This window comes from Rhincodon typus, chromosome 13 (genome assembly GCF_021869965.1).
Source record: "Rhincodon typus isolate 14 chromosome 13, sRhiTyp1.1, whole genome shotgun sequence".
Classification (NCBI taxonomy): Eukaryota; Metazoa; Chordata; class Chondrichthyes; order Orectolobiformes; family Rhincodontidae; genus Rhincodon; species Rhincodon typus.
The window spans coordinates 5,524,802-5,547,028 of record NC_063344.1 but is presented as its reverse complement, the minus strand read 5'-3'; the positions used below and the strand labels follow the sequence as shown (position 1 = coordinate 5,547,028).

Sequence of the window (22,227 nt, the reverse complement as noted above, 5' to 3'; positions counted from 1 at the left end):
GGAGAAGTGAGCGTAGAGGGAGAATAACAATTAATATAAGGCAAAGCAGCAGGTTAGTAGGTTACGAGGAAGCTTCAACTCCATTGAAAATTAGGAAAAAAATTAAAGGGAAGGAGAACTCAAGAGCTGTTAGTAATGGAGGTAATAGGACCCAAAAAGGTGCAAAAACTGGCATCAGGGCAATTTATCTGAATGCTCGGAGCATTCAAAACAAGGTGGATGTGTTGCCGGTGCAAATCATGGCAAATGGGTATGATTTAGTGGCCATTACAGAGACATGGTTACAGGATGGCCATGACTGGGAGTTAAATATCCAGGGGTATCAAACTGTTTGGAAGGACAGACAGGAAGGTAAGGGAGGTGGTGCTGCTCTGATTTTTAAGGATGATATCAGGGCGGTAGTGAGAGATGGTATAGGTTCTACCGAACATAACGTTGAATCCATTTGGGTGGAAATTAGGAATAGCAGGGAGAAGAAGTCACTGATAGGTGTGGTCTATAGGCCACCAAATAATGACATCGTGGTGGGGCGGGCAATAAACACAGAAATAGCTAATGCATGTAAAAATGGTACAGCAATTATCATGGGGGATTTTAATCTACACATCGATTGGTCAAACCAGGTCGGTCATGGCAGCCTTGAGGAGGGTTTCATAGAATGCATCCGCGATAATTTCCATGAACAATATGTAATGGAACTTACGAGGGAGCAAGCTATCCTAGATCTAGTCCTGTGTAATGAGACAGGAATAATTAATGATCTCACAGCTAGGGATCCTCTCGGAAGGAGCAATCACAGTATGGTCGAATTTAAAATACAGATGGAGCGTGAGAAGGTTAAATCCAGTACCTACGTCCTGTGCTTAAACAACGGAGACTATGAAGGAATGAGGGAGCAGTTAGCTAAGGTAGAATGGGAGCAAAAACTTTATGGTGGGTCAATTGAGGAACAGTGGAGGACTTTCAAAATGATTTTTCACAGTGCTCAGCAGAAGTATATTCCAGTGATAAGGAAGAACTGTAGGAAAAGAGAGAGCCAGCCATGGATGTCTAAGGAAATAAACGAAAGTATCAGATTGAAAAAAAAACACATACAAAAAAGCAAAGAATAGTGGGAAACTGGTAGACTGGGAAATCTTTAAAGGCCAACAGAAAGCCACAAAAAAAATTATAAAGAAAAGTAAGATAGATTATGAGAGTAAACTAGCTCAGAATATAAAAACAGGCAGCAAAAGTTTCTATAAATATGTAAATCGTAAAAAGAGTGGCAAAGGTAAACACTGGTCCTTTAGAGGATGAGAAGGCCAATTTAATAACTGGGAATGAGAGAATAGCCGAGACATTAAACAGTTATTTCGTGTCGGTCTTCACTGTGAAAGACACAAATAACATGCCGAAAACTGATGGCAAGAAGGTTATAGCAGGTGAGGTCCTAGAAACTATTATTATCACTAAGGAGGCAGTGCTGGGCAAGCTAATGGGGCTAAAGGTAGACAAGTCTCCTGGCACTGATGAAATGCATCCCAGGGTACTAAAAGAGGTAATGAGAGAAATAGCAAAAGCACTAGTAATTATCTACCAAAATTCACTGGACTCTGGGGTGGTTCCCGCAGATTGGAAAACAGCCAATGTGACGCCACTGTTTAAAAAAGGAAGTAGACAAAAAGCAGGTAACTATAGGCCAGTTAGCTTAACTTCAATAGTGGGGAAATTGCTTGAATCTGTCATTAAGGAAGAAATAGCAAGACATCTGGATATAAATTGTCCCACTGGGAATACCCAGCATGGGTTCATGAAGGGTACGTCATGTTTAACTAATTTGGTGGAATTCTTGGAGGACATTACTTGCATGGTGGACAATGGGGAACCTGTGGATGTGGTGTATCTGGATTTCCAGAAGGCATTTGACGAGGTGCCACACCAAAGGCTGCTACATAAGATAAAGTTGCACGGTATTACAGGTAAAGTACTGGCATGGATAGAGGATTGGTTGACCAGTAGAAAGCAAAGAGTAGGGGTAAATGGGTGTTTTTCTGGTTGGCAGTCAGTGGCTAGTGGTGTGCCTCAGGGAACAGTGTTGGGACCGCAATTGTTTACAATTTATATAGATGATTTGGAGTTGGGGACTAAGTGTGGTGTGTCAAAATTTGCAGATGACACTAAGGTGAGTGGTAGAGCAAAGTGTGCAGAAGACACTAAGTCTGCAGAGGGATATAGATAGTCTAAGTGAGTGGGCAAAGGTCTGGCAGATGGAGTACAATGTTGATAAGTGTGAGGTCATCCATTTTGGTAGGAATAACAGCAAAATGGACTATGTTTTAAATGGTAAAAAATTGCAGCACGCTGCTGTGCAGAGGGACTTGGGTGTCCTTGTACATGAATCACTAAAAGTAGGATTGCAGGTGCAGCAGGTAATTAAAAAGGCAAATGGAATTTTGTCTGCCATTGCTAGAGGGATGGAGTTTAAAAACAGGGAGGCTATGCTGCAGCTGTATAGGGTCCTGGTGAGGCCACACCTGGAATACTGTGTGCAGTTTTGGTCTCCTTACTTGAGAAGAGATATACTAGCACTGGAGGGGGTACAGAGGAGATTCACTCGGTTGATTCCAGAGTTGACAGGGTTAGATTATGAGGAGAGACTGAGGAGACTGGGATTATACTCATTGGAATTCAGAAGAATGAGGGGAGATCTTATAGAAACATATGATTATGAAGGGAATAGATAAGGTGGAGGCAGGGAGGTTGTTTCCGCTAGCAGGTGAAACTAGGACTAGAGGGCATCGCCTCAAAATAAAGGGAAGCAGATGTAGGACTGGGGTCAGGAGGAACTTCTTCACCCAAAAGGTTGTGAATCTGTGGAATTCCCTGCCCAGTGAAGCAGTTGAAGCTACCTCGCTGAATGTGTTTAAGGCAAGGCTAGATAAATTTTTGAACAGTAAAGGAATTAAGGGTTATGGTGAGTGGGCGAGTAAGTGGAGCTGAGTCTCAAAAAGATCAGCCATGATCTTATTGAATGGCGGGGCAGGCTCGAGGGGCCGGATGGCCTACTCCTGCTCCTAGTTCTTATCTTCTTATGTTTTTATGACATAGGAGCAGAAATTAGGCCGTTCAGCCCATCCAGTCTGCTCTGCCATTCAATCATGGTTCATAAGTTTCTCAACCCCATTCTCCCGCTTTCTCCCCATGATCCTTGATCCCCTTGACAATCAAGAACCTATCTCCATCTTGAATATACTCAATGATCTGGCCTCCACAGCCTTCTGTGCCAGTGAATTCCATAGATTCACCACGGTCTAGCTGAACAAGTTTCTCCTTATCTCTGTTCTAAAAGGTCTTCCCTTTACTCTAAGGCTGTGCCCTTGGGTCCTCGTCTCTCCGACCATGGAAACATCTTCCCAACATCCACTCAGTCCAGGCCATTCAGTATTCTGCAAGTTTCAATTGGATCCCTCCTCATCCTTCTAAACTCCATCGAGTTTGGACCTAGAGTCCTCAAACGTTCCTCATATGTTAAGCTTTTCACTCCTGGGACCATTCTCGTGAACCTCCTCTGAACCTGCTCCACGGCCAGTACATCCTTCCTGAGATGTGGGGCTCACAATTGCTCACAATACTCTAAATATGGCCTAACCACAGCCTTATAGAGCCTCAGATGTACATCCCCGCTTTTATATTCAAGTCCACTCAAAATAAATGCCACAGTTGCATTTTCCTTCCTAACTACTGACTCAACCTGCAAGTTTACCTTGAGAGAATCTGGGTGTCTGGATTGACAGTCCAACGACAATATCACTAGGCCATTGACTCCCTTGCCACCACCTCCCCAATGTGGCAGACCCATCCCAATTGCTTCAATCTACCTTCATAGATTTTCTCATACCTGCTCATAAATTGCTTCTGCACTCTTTCCAATGTATTTGCACCTTTTCAATAATGTGCTCAAGGCTGTACACAATACTCCAGCCAAGGTCTAACAATTATCTTGTACAAGCTCAACGGCACCTCCTTGCTCTTGTACTCTACACCCCTATTAATAAAGTTGAGAACAATGTATGCTTTTGTTTATTGCTCTCCCGACCTGTCCTGCCACCCTCAATCTGTGCACATATGCAGCCCTCTTCTCCTGCACCCGCTTTGGAATTGTACGTTTAGAATTTACATATATTCACACATTGGTAAAAGGAATTTGTGCATACATTACATCTTTTTCATTTAGAAACGGTAATTCCAGTTTGCCAATCTCTGCTGCATTCCCCATGGCATTGCCTTGACCAATTAAGAGTCAAACTGAAGGTCTGAAGTTAATCAGCTAGCAAAGCTGAACAGTTAACAGGTTACAGGTCCTGCTGTATGCTAACCATGTTCCAACCAATCAATACCCTCCCTTTCATGCTTGCTGCCTTTCAAAGTTTTTTTTTGAATTTCAGTCCTGATGAGTGCAAAATAGAAAGCTCTGACTATGCAACTTTTTTATAAACCAAAGTTCTGTACTAAGCAATTATTTTTTCAAATTTTGTATATTCAGCCTTTACAGTACATGAAACTAGTGCAGACTCCAGAACTAGACCTGTTTGCCATTCCAAAAATGTCTGGTTACTCAAAATTGCTCAGCTGAGTTGGAATTACCTTTTCCATTTTGGATATAGTTGAAGATATTGTCAAGATAACCTAATTGCCTGCATTTTAGCATTCCAAACAATCTTGGGTAGCATTTTTCAAACAGACAAAAACCAGCATCAAATGGTTCAAACAGTAAAGTTTTCTAATACAAAAATGCCCAGTTTCAACCCAATTGTTTTTCAAATAACCGTTGTATTTTTATTACAATTAAAAATGGAAATCAGATTACATGAACTAAAATCGGAAATGAGTGAATACAAAATGGCAACATACTTGAAAATATACAAACACTTCAGAAGCAGAAAGTATTGCTATTGCATAAAGCCCAAGTGGCCTTTTCATTGAACAATAGGTGAGTGAAATACAGTAGAGAATATTTAAGATCAGATCCAAGATCAAATCTCTCAACTGACATTTAATTGCCAGTTCATTCAGTCCATTCACATTAACCATGGAAGTTCCAGGTTCAATCCTTGATCTCTTTTGCATTAGTAGCCTCAACTTAAGCATGAATGTCAATTTTTTTTTTTCTATACAATCCCTGCAGTGTGGAAACAGCCCCATCGGCCCAATAAGTCCACACCGAATCTCAGAGCATCCCACCCAGACCCATCCCCCTGTAATCCACCCAATCTACACATCCCCGAACACCATGGGCAATTTAGCATGGCCAATTCACCTAGCCTGCACATCTTTGGATTGTGGGAGGAAACCGGAGCACCCGGAGGAAACCCACGCAGACACGGGGAGAATCTGCAAACTCCACACAGACAGTCACCCGAGAATGCAATCGAACTCGGGTCCCTGGTGCTGTGAGGCAGCATAGCTAAACACTGAGCCACTGTGCTGCCCCCAGAATGTTTCAGCCCCCTCCATTATCCCGACTGAAAGTATGCACAGAGACTGGATTGGGATTAATGTGATGCTCTACTAGTGAAATACTCTGCTTGCACTCCTTCTCTGACTATGTGGCAGAACGGAGGTACCATGTAACCAAAATTCAATAAGAAGTTTATATATTCAGGAGAGAAGGGGTACAGAGATAAACCAAATGATAAATCGTGCAACAGTGTGGTAAATACACAAAGGAAGTAAGTGAGCAAAACTGCCACACACAATTAGACAAACATGTTTACAGTGGCTAAATATGTAGAACCCTGAACTTATTATTGTATATTTTAAAATATGAACGCTTTATGAGAGTTTGTTTACAATTAGGGCCGTCAGTCCACAGTAAGTGAGCAAATCAAATTCTGTTAAATTGGCTCCAAAGAATTTTAAAATAAACGTCCTTGGAGATCCAATTCCAGAATTCTGATTTCTATGGAAATCAAGTTGGTGGCTAAAGTTTATATCATGTAGTACCACGTGACTCTGCAAATTACAGGGAGCAATTGTCTTTGTCTGCAATATCAATAAAGAGGTGGTGGTAGGGGAGCAGAGAGGGAAGGGAATACAGCTCCAGTTTCTACATTCAGCACTCCAACAAATAAGAACGATCACAAAGCAGCATATAATAATGGGCTGCAATATACGACATACCTCTTGGACTTCTTATTTGTATCTCTAGGTGTATTTTTATGCGTTGACCTGGTGTGAGGGCTGTCTTTGGTACGTGATCTATCTGACCATTCTGAACGCGGTGATGGCGACTTTGCACGCCTGGCAATACGAGTTGGACTGACGGATGTACTGTGTTTCCTTTTTCTATCAAAACATTACAATACATGATCAGAATCAGAATGCAGAACCATAAGCTACAGTATTTCACATGCAGGATCATATCAAACAGTAACAACCCCAATAGGGAGAGATAGTGGTCTTGTGGTAATCTCACTGGACTGGCAATCCAAAGGCTTGGGGCCCTAGGCTCAAGTCATAGAATCCCAACAGTGTGAAAGCAGGCCATTTGGCCCATCAAGTCCACACTGACCTTCCAAAGATCATCTCGCCTAGATCCATCCCCACTCACCCTATCCATGTAACTCTGCATTTCCCATGGCTAATCCACCTAGCCTGCACATCTCTGGATACTATGGGCAATTCAGTATGGTCAATCTGCTTAACCTGTGCATCTTTGGATTGTGGGAGGAAACTGGAACACCAGAGGAAAGCCACACAGACATGGGGAGAATGTGTAAACTCCACACAGACAGTTGCCTGAGGGCAGAATCAAACCCGGGTGCCTGGCGCCATGAGGCAGCAGTGCTAACCACTGAGCCACCGTGCCACCCTACCACAACCACTGGTAGCACTGAAATTAAACTTTTAGAAAAACTGAAATTTAAAACTAGTCTCTGCAATGGTGACCATGAAACTAGCATTTATTGTTGTAAAAACCTATACAGTTCACTGATGTCCTTTAGGGAAGAACATCTAGCATCCTTACCTGGTTTGGTCAATACAGGACCACAGACCTGCAGACTTTTAACTACCCTTTGAAATGTCAAAGCAAGCCACTCAACTTCAGGATAATTAGGCAACAGAGATGCCCACATACCACGAAATAATTTTAAAAAGACACACAGCAGACATAAAATGGTTTTATTGTTATTAGGATTGCTACTACAAATGAGGCTTATCTGAGCAAGTATTAGTCACCAATTTCAGTCACACATATTGTCCACCAAGACAAATAATGAGGCAAAGCCCACTGCTTCTGTCTAAAAGTCATGACACAATCTCAGGAATACTCAAATATCTATTATATATTCTTATTGCTAATGTTTTAGCTTAACTGTGTTTTGGCACTGTGACAGTTTTGAATCAAACTAGTTATCAATTAATTCATCAAAAGATAATCTTCAATACATATAGAATTACCTAGACAAGTATCCAGGTATTCTTTTTTGAGAGAATACCTTCTAAATTTGGTTGATCAGAAGAGGCAGTGATGTGACCTGCAAAAGTACAGCACGGGCAGCTATTCAGCTGTTACTTCTATTTATAGGTAGTTAGACACAGAGTACAGTTGACAAGGGAGAGCCAGTCGATGTAGTATATTTGGACTTTCAGAAAGCGTTTGACAAAGTCCCACATAAGAGATTAATGTGCAAGATTAAAGCGCATGGGATTGGGTTGTGGGGGGGAGAGTAGGGAGTGTATTGAGATGGATAGGAAACAGGTTGGCAGAGAGGATATAAAGAGTAGGGATTAATGGGTCCTTTACAAATTGTCAGGCAGTAACTAATGGGGTGCCACAGGGATCAGTGCTGGGATCCCAGCTATTCACAATATATATTAATGATTTGGATGAGGGGACAAAACGTAACATCTCCAAGTTTGCAGATAATACCAATTTGGGTGGGAGGGCAAACTGTGACGAGGATGCAGAGATCCTTCAGCATGATCTCGACAGGTTGGGTGAGTGGGCAAAGCAATGGCAGCTGCTGTATAATTTGGATAAATGTGAGGTTATTCACTTCAGAAGCAAAAACAAGACGACAGATTACCACCTGAATGGCTGTAAATTGGGAGAGGGGAGTGTGCAGTGGGACCTGGGTGTCCTTGTGCACCAGTCGCTGAAGGTAAGCATGCAGGTGCAGCAGGCGGTAAAGAAGGCAAATAGTATGTTGGCCTTCATTGCGAGAGGTTGAGTACAAGAGCAGGGATGTGTTGTTGCAGTTGTACAAGGTCTTGATGAGGCCACACCTGGAATATTTTGTGCAGTTTTGGTATTTAAGACAACAAATGAAACGTTGGCCTCCATTGCAAGGGGTTTAGATTACAGGAATAAAATCAATTGTACAGGGCTTTGGGAGACCACATCTACAAAATTGTCTGCAGTTTTGATCTTTATTTAAGAAAGAATGTACTTGCATTGGAGGTGGTATAGCAAAGATTCAGTCTATTGGCCCTTCGGGTGGGGGTAGGGGGGAGGAGGTGCCCGATGTTAATGGGCTGTGTAAACTGGGTTCTCACTGAAACTTACACGATTCTGAAGGGACTCAGCAAGATAGACACAGTCTACTAAAACAGTATCGATTCTGTGATTATCCCATTAATTTCCTGTGGGTAGCCAAGAGTATTTTTGATGTTAGCGTTGGAAGTCTCAAAGAGGATGTTAACATTTCTTGAATGTCCCTTCCCCTGCAGAGATACACCATGTTCTTCCATTTGTTAGCCTGCACACACAGCATATGATTTCCAAAAACTATTAATTCTCCTCCATCAGTGAAAAACAAAATGTTCTTGTCTCAGAAGAACATTTTGAGAGATAAGAAAACAAATGGCCAACTATTAATTTCAACTGCATCAACATTTTGACAAACATCTCAGCAGCACTGATTACTGCTGTAGGTCAAAATCATTAACTACTTTTTACATATATTTGAAATGTAAAGCTCACGTAACTAAAAATTGTTAGTCATTTATTGTTTGAATATTATTTTTCATTTATGGGATGTGGGTGTTGTTGGCAGGGCCAGCATTTATTGCCCGTCCCTAGTTGCCCCTTGAGAAGGTGGGGGTGAGCTGCCTTCTTGAACTGCTGCAGTCCATGTGCTGTGGGTTGACCCACAATGCCCTTAGGGAAGGAATTCCAGGATTTTGACCCAGTGACACTGAAGGAACAGTGATAACTTACAAAGCTAGCCAGGTTTAACACAGAAGTGAGTGATTTATGGCTGTCTCCATTCAGTACAAGAATATCTCAACTTATCCAATTCAAAACCATCTGCTGTGATTGAACTTCATTTTTCATTGAACAGCCCCTAGCTAAAGGGAACACAAAGGTTCACAGCTGTGCTCTACCACTATTGTCTCAGGAACTACAGGTGGAGGATTAAACATGAACTTGCCAACACTGTCCGTATTCCAAGAGAAAAGGAAAAACAAAATTAAACTGGCATGTGACTAGATATACATAACTCAAGCTTTAAACTGCAACTGGAAACTAAAACAATACCTTTCTTTGCTTGAAGGGGATGAGGAGCTTTCTTTTTCTTTACCATCTTTTATACGGTACTCTGATTTAATCACATCTTTCTCTTTGTCCTTTTTGTCACGCTCTCTTTCCAGTTCTTTCTCCTTCTCCTAAATGCAAGGTAAAATATAACTGAAGTTCAAGTCTCAGTAGTGAAACAAAGCAAATGGTTAAAACACAATCACACCTCAAAGAAAGCATTCCCCTCATCAACTTTTGGAACAATCAAACATTTCTTGTTAAGATATTAAAACATTAAATAGTGCAGTTTGGACTTGTAACAAACACCGACTTCCCCAACTGGTCAACATATTTTACTCAGCAACTCACTGAGGCATAAAAAAAAAATCCCTATTTTTTGCTGAGTTATCAGGTATCAGCTCAAATCTTAAGGTGTTTTTCCAAGTCTAGTGATGAATGAAACAGACAAAGCATATGCTTACATCTGTTTCTGTAACTAGTTTTTCCTGGAACAGGTTGCTGGGCTGTCACCCTAGCAATATCTTGGGGGGATGCCATTCTACCTCAAGACAGGCTGACCAAAAAATTCTCCAGTTCTTGCTGCCTGCTGTACGTTAGGCCCACATTATGCCTATGTCTTCCAGGGCTGTGAATTTCTGGTTTGGCACTTGAACAGGAAGCTTCTGGACCAGAGACAAGGACACTAGGCACTGAACCCCAAGAGATAGGACAATAACACAGGTGTTAAGATTAAGGTTAAGCAAAGTGGGGAAATAAAATGTCAGTCAGGGTGTCCTTCTCCTGATTGCTCTACGCAGAGATCTCAATATAGTAGGATGGGTTTCAACTAAAACATAGAACAACAGGACAGCACGGGTGGTAGTCATTCAACCCATCAGGCCTGTGCCAGGTTTTCCAAATAACAAATCAATTAGTCCCACTTCTCCCCTTTGGCTATGTAATTTTTTGCTTTCCTCTTTAAAATAATTATAAAATTCCCTGATGGAGGTGCTCACACTACCTTTGAGTCTTTGGTCAATCACCTTGAATGATCAACCCCTTAGTCACTGGAAAATCTCACTCTACCTAAACCTTTTGTTATAAATAAAATCTGTCAAACCTTCTCTTGGCCTTCTCTGATCCAAGGAAAATCAGGGCAGGACTTGTACATTTAATGCCAAGGTCCTGGGGTCTGCTGCCGCACAAAGAGACCTTGGGGTGCAGGTTTATAGTTCTTTGAAAGTGGAATCACAGGTAGATAGGGTAAGCAAGACGACATTTGGCACACTTGTTTTTATTGTTCAGTGCACTGAATATAGGAGTTTGGAGGTCATGTTGTGGCTGTACAGGACATTGATTAGGCCACTTTTGGAATACTGCGTTCAATTCTGGTCACCCCGCTACAGCAAAGATGTTGTCAAACTTGAAAGGGTTCAGAAAAAAGACTGACAAGGACGTTGCCTGGTTGGCGGGTTTGAGCTTGTAGGGAGAGGCTGAATAGGCTGGGGCTATCTTCCCTGGAGCGTTGGAGGCCGAAAGGTAACTTTAGAGAGGTGTGGAAAATCATGAGAGGCATGGATCGGGTAAAAAGCCAAAGTCTTTCCCCCAGGGTAGGGGAGTCCAAAACTACAGGACATAGGTTTAACTTGCTCTGAACAAATTAGTGTTGACTCTCTTTCACTAGCCCTGCGCTTGCCAAATGGTTCATTATTTTCCATACAATTGATTCCAATAGCTTCTACACAGTCAGTTTTAAACTAACTGACTTGTAATTCACGAGTTCATCTTGCTCCCACTTTTTCAGGAGTCTAATATTTGCAAACTCCCAAGTCCAATCGCCAACGGCCACTGAATGAAATATCAAGTCCTAAGTAATATGAATAGGGAGGCTTGGGGAATACAATCATGCAAATAGGTTCCATCAATGTTGCTCTACAGCTGGCCAGTTGCAGGTAGAAGTCACCTGCAACAGTTCTCTTTCTCTCTCTCTTCCAGCTGCCTCAGACGTGGCTGAAATGAACAATTTCACAGACAGCAGAGGGACAACAGTAGAGTTGGCAGATGAATGGTCAAGGTCTTTTACCCAAGGGAGGGGAGTTAAAAACTAGAGGGCACAGGTTTGAGGAGAGAGGCGAAAGACTTAAAAAGGACCTAAGCGGCAACTTTTACACGCAGAGGGTGGTGCATGTATGAAATGAACTGCCAGATGAAGTGGCAGAGGCTGGTACAATTACAAAAATTTAAAAGACATCTGGATAGGTAAATGAATAGGAAAGGTTTAGAGGGATATGGACCAAATACTGGCAAATAGATTAATTTAGGAATATCTGGTTGGCATCGATGAGTTGGACTGAAGGGTCTGTTTCCATGCTGTACACCTCTATGACTCTTAGTGTACAGGAGAAAAGTAGCAACATGTTAAATCATGCTTTGCAACGCATGATATTTCATTATGTCTACCAAATGAAATCCTACTGATTGCAAAATACCATTAGATCTTGATGTAATCAAATCAGCTGATAGTAATTGTTATTTTATGGGTTACAGGACAGAAATAGATTACATTTTCGTAAGTGCTAGTTGTGCATTACAAATGCTTTACAGATATTAAGAGATAACAGATAAATCCACAAATGAAATTATCCTTACAAATGCTATGATATCAGCAAATTGGCAACCTCACAATTTACAACTATAATTACACTCATTAGTTTAGTAACAATCTTACCAGTGAGACAAATCAAACACAATCAAAAGAAGCTATAAGGAACAAAATCTATTTAACTCAAGTTAATGAAAGTATGCTGCACTCACCCTCTGAAGTAGTTTGTCTCTATAATGTTCTACTTGCTCTTGTATGGTCTGACCTGCCTTTTTTAGCCTCTTCCCAGATTCCAACTCATCTTGGAACTTCATTACTTTAAGCTGAAAAAAAAGTATTTTTTACACACAAATGTATTTATAGAAACAACCCAGAATGATTTTGCTGAAAACATTGTAACAGAGAATATTTATACCTCTATTTCTCGAAGCTTCGCTCGCTTTTCTTCAGACATTTCTGAATACTTGAGAACGGGTTTAGATTCCACTGATTCTTCCTTAACCGGGTTAGTAAAATAAAGCAGTTCCTCTGGCCGAGGCACTTGATCATCGATATCATCATCATCATCACTTTCCTTTAATGTGCTGTCCCTGTTAATTAAAAACATCTGTCATTGTAATAGTTGTTAAAATAAATCCTGATTCACTGAAAAACAAAAAACATACTTTACTTTCCAATAGGGCCATCAGAAATCACTCACTCACAAATTCTTTCTGTTTATACAACGTTTTTTGAAGTAAATCAATTTGATAGATTAAAATGCTGTAATACATGTAACGACCATTTGCAATTTTATGACTGGTGTAAATCTAATGCATTCAACCTTTTTAGAATTATAGCTGCAAAACACCATATTGAGACAGCAAGTAGGGAAAAGCTGGCAAATGTTAAGGTCACAAAGCCAAACTACTCAATTTCATGTCTGACTAATACTTATAGTTCGGGTGTATGTGGTTCCAAAAAAAGTATTAAAATGTCATCCATTTGTGTGTTTCTCCTTTGGTTTAATGCTACAGGCTAAATAAAGCCAACATCTGTAGCATGAATTCAGTGACTAGTGGTGTGCCTCAGGGATCGGTGTTGGGACCGCAATTATTTACAATTTATATAGATGATTTGGAGTTGGGGAGCACGTGTAGGGTGTCAAAGTTTGCAGATGACACTGAGTGGCAAAGCAAAGTGTGCAGAGGACTGTGAAACTTTGCAGAGGAACATAGATACATTGAGTGAGTGGGCAAAGGTCTGGCAGATGGAATACAATGTAAATAAATGTGAAGTCATACATTTTGGTAAGAGTAATAGTAAAAAGGATTATTACTTGAATGGTAAAAAGTTGCAGCATGCTGCTATGCAGAAGGACCTGGATGTCCTTGTGCATGAATCACAGAAGGTAGGTCTGCAGGTACAACAAGTAATTAGGAAGGCAAATGGAATTTTGTCCTTCATTGCTAAAGGGATTGAAATAAAAAGCAGAGAGGTTATGTTGCAGCTGTACAAGGTGCTGGTGAGGCCACACCTGGAGTACTGTGTGCAGTTTTGGTCTCCTTACTTGAGAAAGGATGTACTGGCACTGGAGGGGGTGCAAAGGAGGTTCACTAGGTTGATTCCGGAGTTGAGGGGGTTGGCTTATGAGGAGCGACTGAGTAGATTGGGATTATATTCATTGGAATTCAGAAGATTGAGGGGGGATCTTATAGAAACATATAAAATTATGAAGGGAATAGATAAGATAGACGTAGAGAAGATGTTTCCACTAGCAGGTGAAGCTAGGACAAGAGGGCATAGCCTCAAGATTAGAGGGAGCAGATTTAGGACTGAACTGAGAAGGAATTTCTTCACCCAGAGGGTTGTTAATCTATGGAATTCCTTGCCCAGTGAAGTAGTTGATGCTACTTCAGTAAACGCTTTTAAAAAAAAGTAGATTTTTTTTGAGCAATAAAGGAATTAAGGGATACGGTGAGAACGCGGGTAAGTGGATCTGAGTCCACGAAAGGATCAGCCATGATCTTATTGAATGGCGGAGCAGGCTCGAAGGGCCAGACGGCCTACTCCTGCTCCTAGTTCTTGTGTTCTTGTGAATGCAATAGACAAGAAGCACAAAATACCTGGTTTGTTCCACTAATGACATTTTTTAAAGAATTATTCATGAGTTAATCACTTCCTAATTCTGATATCAAACTTTATTATCCCTGCATGTATATCATTGTAAGTTAGAATATCAACGTACACTGGTTGTTCATCCTCTTCTGATTCGGTCGGTTGGTCAAAGAGCTCCCATTTTGAAGTTGTAACAGCTGCAAGAGAAGTATGCTTTGTTACTTATTCCAATAATGATCAATTAACTCATTTCATTAACTTCTGATAATTTAACGTGTAGTAAAACTACCTGCCGAAAGCATTTGACTATTAGCAAAAAAATCTTGAGTTTATTTTGAATTAAAGAATTGGACATAAAATTAATCTGGTAGGATCTAATCACAAGTTTAACTCATTTATCCCAAGACCAATCTAGGAACAAGTTCAACACTACAATACGGACTATAGGTATCATAAAATGGTTTGAAAATTTTATACAGCATCATCGAGCTGTAGAAAATTACTGAGTCATCACCTTGTGGTTCATTTGCAACTTACCTTGTGATTCTAATTCTGCTTCATCTACTGCTTCCCATTTTGATGGAGCAACTTTAAATACTGACTGAAACTTCTTGGGATCTTCAGGGCCATCAACTAACAAAGGCAGAGAAACATTTAGTTTTATCATTCAAATCTCAATATTAGATGAAAGACTGTCTGAATTATAGGCTACTGTCACTTCTTCCTCTAGAACTAAAGATGCTTCACAGTTAACTTGACTTTACTGGAAGAATTAAAACCGATGTAAATCACAGGTTGATCAGAATTTGTGTTAGTTATTGGGCAATTTAGGTGTTTATCAATCATTTGTCTAAATGAAGGAAAAATAGTCTATGTAACATTTGTGAAGAATTCATATTGGTATCCATGAAAACACAAGCATCGAAAACACAAGCATCAAAAATCCATGCCTCTTTCAGCTCTCAAAACTTGGCCAAAAGAAGATTGGAAACCTGCTCCAGATTTCAAACTGCAGCCATGTAGATAGAGAGCGCGAGCGCGATAGCAAGCAAGACAGCAAGCGCAAGCGAGAAAGCGAGCAAGACAGCAAGTGCAAGTGAGAGAACAAAGTTTATTTGTATAGACATATCATCTGTAGCATTATTTACTCCTACTCCCACAGAAGGCTGGTTAGGATCCAAGTCTACTGAATTTAGGAGCAAGTGGCAATATAGGTATCAAATTAGCTTAGCAACAAGGACTGGCATCATAGTTGCATAGTTGAGGAATTATTGGACTGGATGGTCATTTACAATGTGTTCTGCAAGGGTCAGTTGTGCTTTCACTGTGATGTTCTGCAAGGTTCAATTGTGGTTCCATTATTACAAACAATTTGGGCTTGGGTACAGAAAGTAGCATTCTAAAGTTTGAAAATGCTATAAATCAGTAGCTGGCCCAGTTGGAATTGTGTCCAATTCTTGGTATCACACCTTAGGAAAGTAAGTTCCAGGTCTGACTGATTATGGTTCTGTGTGTAGACTGAGTAAGCCAAGCTTGTTCTCCACACAGCAGAGGAGGCTGAAAGATGTGCTAAGTGTTTAAAATCATGGAGGGTGTGAACAAACAGAAACAAACCATTTCTAATGGCAAAGTGTTAACGCTCAGAAGGCAGAGTTAGAACAACTGGCAAAAGAACTAAAGATAGGAAGAAAAAACTTTTACACAACAAGTGGCTGGGATTTGGACTGCACTGTGTGATAGGGTGGCAGATTAAATAGTAGTCCTCAAGCAGAATCTCAAAATATTTGGAGAAAGAAAAAAATTAGAGGGTAGTGAAGACATAGTGGAGAAGTGGAACAAACTGGATTGCTTGCTTAAAGAGCTGGTGCAGAATGAGTGGCCAAATAGAATCCTACCAAGCCTTTTTCTATGCTCAGAAACTCTGCAAGGTAACAGATTTCATGAGTAAAGACAATATGCTGAAATGGATAGGAGCACGGCAGATGGAGTTCAATCCAGAGAAGTAAGAAATAATGCTTTGACAGGGCAAATATGGAAAGCTGGCATACAATGATAAGCACAATTTTGATAAATATAGATAAGTAGAAAAATCTGCATTTATACATCTTTATCAATTTAACCTGAAACTGCTTAAGTGGTTAAAATAATATGTGTGTTATTTGAGATTAAAGATATAGAATTAGAGCGTAAGAGTGACAAAAATCACACTACAATTTTATAAAATTGCTGGTTAGGTCTCAGCTGGACTTTGGGCAATTCTGGGCATCACACTTCATGATGTAAAAGTCTAGGAGAGGGTACAGAGGTTGGCACCACACAGAAGGGGCTTTTTAAAACTTTTATGAGATATTGGCATTGCTAGTAAAGTTGCTGTTTGTTGTCCATTCTCAATTTTCCTGAAATGAGTAGCTTGCTAGACCATTTCAGAGGCATTAGGAGCTCACCACATTGCTGTGTGTCTGGAGTCACATGCAAACCAGACCAGGTAAAGGTAGCACTTTCCTTCCCTAGAGGACATCAGTGTACCAGATGGTTGTTTATGATAATGGTCACCATTAGATTATCTTTTTAATTCCAGATATTTATTGAATTCAAAATTCACCATTGCCATGGTGGTATTCGAACCCACAACCCCAAAACACTAATCTGGGATTCTGCATTACAAGTCCATTGACATTACCACTATGCTAAAACATTCCCACAAACATGAGTTATGAGGAAAGGTTAGAACAGTTAGGATGACTTTCCTTGAAAAAATGATGGCTGACAGCTTGCTTAATAGAGGTTTTTAAGATGATGAGATATTGATACTGAAAACAGCTTTCCTCTTCATGCAAACAAGTGGGTTAATAACCAGAAGACATAGGTTTAAAATCTTCAGCAAGATTCAAAAGGGAGTAAAATATTTCTCTTGAACCAAGTTGTCAAAATCTGGAGTGCTCTATCTGAAAAGGCAGTGGAAGTTGATTCGATTTAAAAATTTTGTGGGGAAGTTGGAAAGGAACTTAAGGATGCATTACTAATAATGAGCAGGAAATGTGACTAAGCAAGCCTGCTATTTCAAAGAACCAGGATAAGCAATATGGGTCAAATGGCATCCTTTTGTACAGTAGATCTTATGATATAATGGAGGTGGTGTTATGTCTCTTTGTACATCTTCACAATTGTCTGATCAAAATCCTGGAATGACAGACAAAACCATCCATTGCTAGTTTAAACTTTAATTGAAATCGCTGTGCCCTCACCTCCTTTACACCAATATGGTACACAGAGTAAGCCAAGGTAGCTGAACTGGATAGTATTTTACATACAAGTAAAGCAGCTCTTAAGATCAAAACCACTTACTAGGAACACCATCAAGGTCATCATCCAGCACCTTCATAGGAACACCGTCAAGATCATCTAGACCAGAGCCTAGATCAATTGGAACTCCATCTACATCCTCCAATGGGGCGCCATCAAGTTCGTCCTCAACAGGTGCTCCATCCAGTTCTTCAGACTCTGGCTACCAAACATATAATCCACATTATTACCATTACCACCTCAGTTATCACACACCAGAATCATACCAGTGAGTTGTACAGTACAATGGGTTTGCGATGATTTATTTCAGAGACATTGAGAAATAGATCAACTACTGAACTACATAAATGGTGTCAGGAAATACAACAAGAACATAGCTGTAATTATGTTTGAAACAGTCACATACGATTTGCAAGAGTAGTTTGTGAATATTATTAACAGTTGCTATATTGATTTTGCAACTTCCTTACACAATATGTGCACCAACTCAAAGACTTAGAAATAAAACATATACACAATATGATCATATGATGGTGCTTATAAATAATACTAGAACCCATTCATACACCTTGGAGGAAAGGGATGTATTATAAAAATACACTTGTACAAGTCTCCAACTGAGCACTGCTGGTCACCATGTACTGAATTACATAAAATATTATGATGCAAAATTTGGCTGCAGGTTAAAATTCCATGATTGGCCAAGAAAGTCTCAGATGGGGCAAGTTTCCAGAAGGAAAATCAGCTCAAGATATGTTCAGTTGGCACAAGGAAATTCTGTTCAATTAAAAATTTTTTTCTCTATATTTGGTAAGCTTTCATTTTTTTTTAAGGAACATAGAATGGAGGTGAACAACAAAAAATGTCACGAGATCTTTGAAAAAAATTTATGGATGATAGAATCACTCAGATTGGAGTTCACTGAGTGCAAGAATAATTACTTACATTTATGTAACATTTCACTGCTTCCTCAGACTGTGATAAAAGAGTCACATACAAATACTAACTTGGAAGTGAAGTTACTATTGCTAAGTATGGAAACCTGCCAAACAACTGCTGGTGATTATATCTCTAACATGGGATTAATATGAATACACTGATCAACTGATAACTCTCACTTATTAAACCAGAGGTAAATATCCAAAACTTAAAATGTAAAAGTAGAGGAACTTAGTCATCTTGTCCTGACTGAATGGAAGTGGGTCTTTCCACACAATGCTTATAACGATTCATGGATGACCAGGAAAGAAGCAGCTTGCCTTAGATAAAATGCGTGTTCAATTAAAATGCAAATAGCATGAAAATTAGACTGATTCACATTTGTTGTGATAAGAAATGCAAAGCCATCAGGGTAAATCTGACGATAACTTGCACTATCTGCATTTACTCAATTGCAACAGGAAATCTAAAGCTGTCATAGACGTCTGCTCCTCCACAGGTCCACTTCTATTGTCTCCACTGATAGATTTGGCACTGAAAGCACTGTAATGGCATGAACTTAAAAGCACTGACACACCACAAACACCATAAAAAGTCAGAGCTAGCACTTTCAGCAGCAAGTCAACTTTTCAGTGACTTATAAGTGAATGAGCTCTCCAACACTGAGTAGTGTAGTACTTCACTCATTAAGAAAATTAATATTGCAGATCTTCAATTATTTTTCCACCTTAACCTCATCACCGTTTCAGAATCTTTATTTTGCTTATTGCAGATGATTTTAACATACATTTATATATAAAATTTCTCGCTTCCTGGTTTACAGACTGCATGTACCAATGAGGATACTTCTAATTGGTTGACAAGCTTCAACACTGGTTACCCTGTTGAGACACCACAAATCTCCTGGAGATGACAGACAGAAATCCCAGTCGAGAAGCCTGGCCATTGTATGTCATTGTTTTCAATGAAACAACATTAGAAATGAATTTTGTTTTATAATAAATGGTTTGTTTTGAGTTAAAGCAGCCCAGTGGAAGTCTTTATTCCGGATCAAAGAGAAATAATTGGCCATTTTGGTAAATTTGAGTCAAGATACTTATATTAATTGTTTGACTCATGGAGCAGTGAAGCCCACTACAGTGGTAACACAACACATATAAGTATTCCTAGAACTCATACCAATAGGTTGTACTTCTTCATCAAACAAATTCATACCTGAAACACTTCTCTTAATTCTGCACTGTATAATGAATTCAGTAAAAATAAAATCCTAATTTAGATTTAGCTTTTCTTTCATGCTTTTCTAGCCCTAACAATCAGGCATAAGTTACATAAATTAGAAAACAAGCGTTAAAAAAAGCATTTGCAGTCATTTCAGTGGCATAGAACTGAAAATAGGAAAACAATGTTGAACTTGTATAGAAATATTGATAGACTACACTTGAAAGAGTCTGGAATACTGTGAACAATTTTGTCCCATGTTATATAAAGAATATAGATATACTACAACAAGTCTAAAGATTTATTAGAATCATAACAACACAGATTATATCCATCAGGAAAGACTGAATAGGCTCTGGCTCCTTTCCCTTGAAAAGGGAAAACTGAAGGAGTGTTCTGATAGATGTCATCAAAATTCTGAAAAGCTAGACAAATAAATTGTATCCACTTGAGGGAAAGATCAGAGCTATGGGCTGGGCCATAAATATAAAATACACACAAATAATTATAACAAGGAATTCAGGTGAAACCACTTTAACCAGTCAATTAAAACATGGAGCCTTGTTACCAACAATAGTTGAGGTGAATAGCAAATGTTAATTCATGAAGAAGCTAGAAAAGCAAATAAGAGAAAAGGGCAAGCATAAGGTGATAGGATCAAATGAAGGGTGGGAAAAAAATTAAGCAGATGAGCTCCGGAAATTAAAATCCCAAAACCAGTCATCATCTATAATGGTCACCAAGACATAAAAGCACATACTAAAAGCACAGTTAAAATGCATGGATTACCACATAGTTAGCTACCTGTCGTTTAGAAACGTCTTTCATTTCTTCAACATCCACAAGTCCAAGGTAAATATTCTAGAGATTAATAATAAACAGTGTCAAAAGAAATGATAAATTCAAAGAACAATTACACATCTTAATGCAAACCCTGGTCAACAGCAAAACAAACTAGTGTAATATATATAACTCTAACAGGCATAAATAAGTACCTGAGGTTTGCAGACTTCTTTATTTTCTTCCTCAAGATCTACAAGTCCAAGAAAGATATTTTGGAGTTTAATGAGGAATGGGTCAGGGTAAATTGTCCAATCTTCCCATGCTCTAAAGCAACCCATCACTCTTTGCTGTAAAACAAATGGGAATACTTCAACATATTACTACCAATTGGAGTGCCTAAAAGGCTTTCCGGTAGCTAGTTAATAAAATACTGATCAAAAAGGTTAAAACTTACACTTGTAAAATTGAGTCTGTCTTTATGAGAATGAAAACTTAAATACTATTCCCTATAATTTACGTTTGCCCCACCTCAAAACCCATCTTCATTCAATCATTCAAAAAGATTAGGACTGTCACTTCAATTTCTATTTACATTTACTCAACACACATACTTCAGTTTTTGTGTTCACCTTCTTGTCTGCTAGCTTATTTGCTTTATCCTAATAGGGTTCATCTTATTTTTAGGAGACAGTAAGGACTGCAAATGCTGGGAGCCAGAGTCAGTAAACATGGAGCTGGACAAACACAACAGGTCAGACAGCATCAGAGGAACAGCGAAGTCAATGCTTCAGGCCAAAACCCTTCGTCAGGACTGGGGAGGGGTATGGGAGCCCCGGAATTAATAGGGGGGAATGGTGCCAGGGAAGGGTAGATGGGATGAGAGGATGCAGGTAAGGGGTTATAGGCAGTGGGAAGGGTGGAGTGGATAGATAAGTAGAAGATGGACAGGTTAGGTGAGGTCAGGGAGGTGGGACACGGAGTAAGACTGGCGATGGAGGGATTTTGAAGCTGGTGAAGTCAATATTCAGGCCCTTGGGCTGTAAGCTCCCAAGGCAAGATATCAGGTGTTGTTCCTCCTGTTTACGTTTGGCCTCACTCTGACAGTGGAGGATGCCAAGAATGGACATGTCACCAAGGGAATGGGAGGGGGAATTAAATGGATGACAACCGGAAGGTCGGATTGGTTGGTGCGTGTAGAGCGCAGATGCTCCGCAAACTGGTCCCCTGGTCTACGTTTGGTCTCCCTGATATAAAGGGGACCACACTGGGAGCATCGGATGCAACAAGTCAGGTTGAACGAGGTGCAGGTGAATCTCTGCCAGATCTGGAAGGATTCTTTGGGGCCTCGGACAGAGGTGACAGGGGAGGTGTGGGGCAGGTGTTGCACCTCTTGCAATTGCATGGAAAGGTACCAGGTGTAGTGGAGAGGTTGGTTGGGAGTGTAGAGCTGACAAGGGAGTTTTTTTTTCCCCAGGAGAATTGGCGGGGGTGGGGTGCGGTGAATTTTTCTGCAGGGAGAAACAAAAACCTCTGTCCGCTTTTCGCAGGGAGAAAAAATACTCCCACTTCCTACAAACCAAAAGCGTGGCCATGGGCATCTGCATGGGCCAGAGCTATGCCTTTTTGTAGGAGTGGTGAAACAGTCCCTCTTCCACAACTACTCCGGCACCATCCCTCACCTCTTTCTCTGTTATATTGATGACTGTATCGGAGCTGTCTCATGCCCCCATAAGGAACTTGAGCAGTTCATCAACTTCGCTAACACTTTCCACCATGC

The 22,227-nt window shown here is 40.1% G+C and overlaps 1 protein-coding gene across 3 annotated transcripts in view; it reads right to left on the bottom strand.

The window, feature by feature from the left end:
• The window catches only part of LOC109918115 (U2 snRNP-associated SURP domain containing), a 75,099-nt gene that overhangs the window by 3,875 nt on the left and 48,997 nt on the right, over positions 1-22,227 (bottom strand). For all 3 annotated transcript variants that reach the window (XM_020518006.2, XM_020518007.2, XM_020518011.2), the window contains 9 exons: positions 20,663-20,797; positions 20,472-20,528; positions 17,550-17,709; positions 14,742-14,837; positions 14,335-14,401; positions 12,523-12,697; positions 12,320-12,430; positions 9,527-9,654; positions 6,163-6,327 (listed from right to left, as the gene is read on the bottom strand). In XM_020518006.2, the coding sequence (XP_020373595.1) occupies positions 6,163-6,327; positions 9,527-9,654; positions 12,320-12,430; positions 12,523-12,697; positions 14,335-14,401; positions 14,742-14,837; positions 17,550-17,709; positions 20,472-20,528; positions 20,663-20,797 (1,094 nt within the window). The remainder of the gene's footprint in view (positions 1-6,162; positions 6,328-9,526; positions 9,655-12,319; positions 12,431-12,522; positions 12,698-14,334; positions 14,402-14,741; positions 14,838-17,549; positions 17,710-20,471; positions 20,529-20,662; positions 20,798-22,227) is intronic.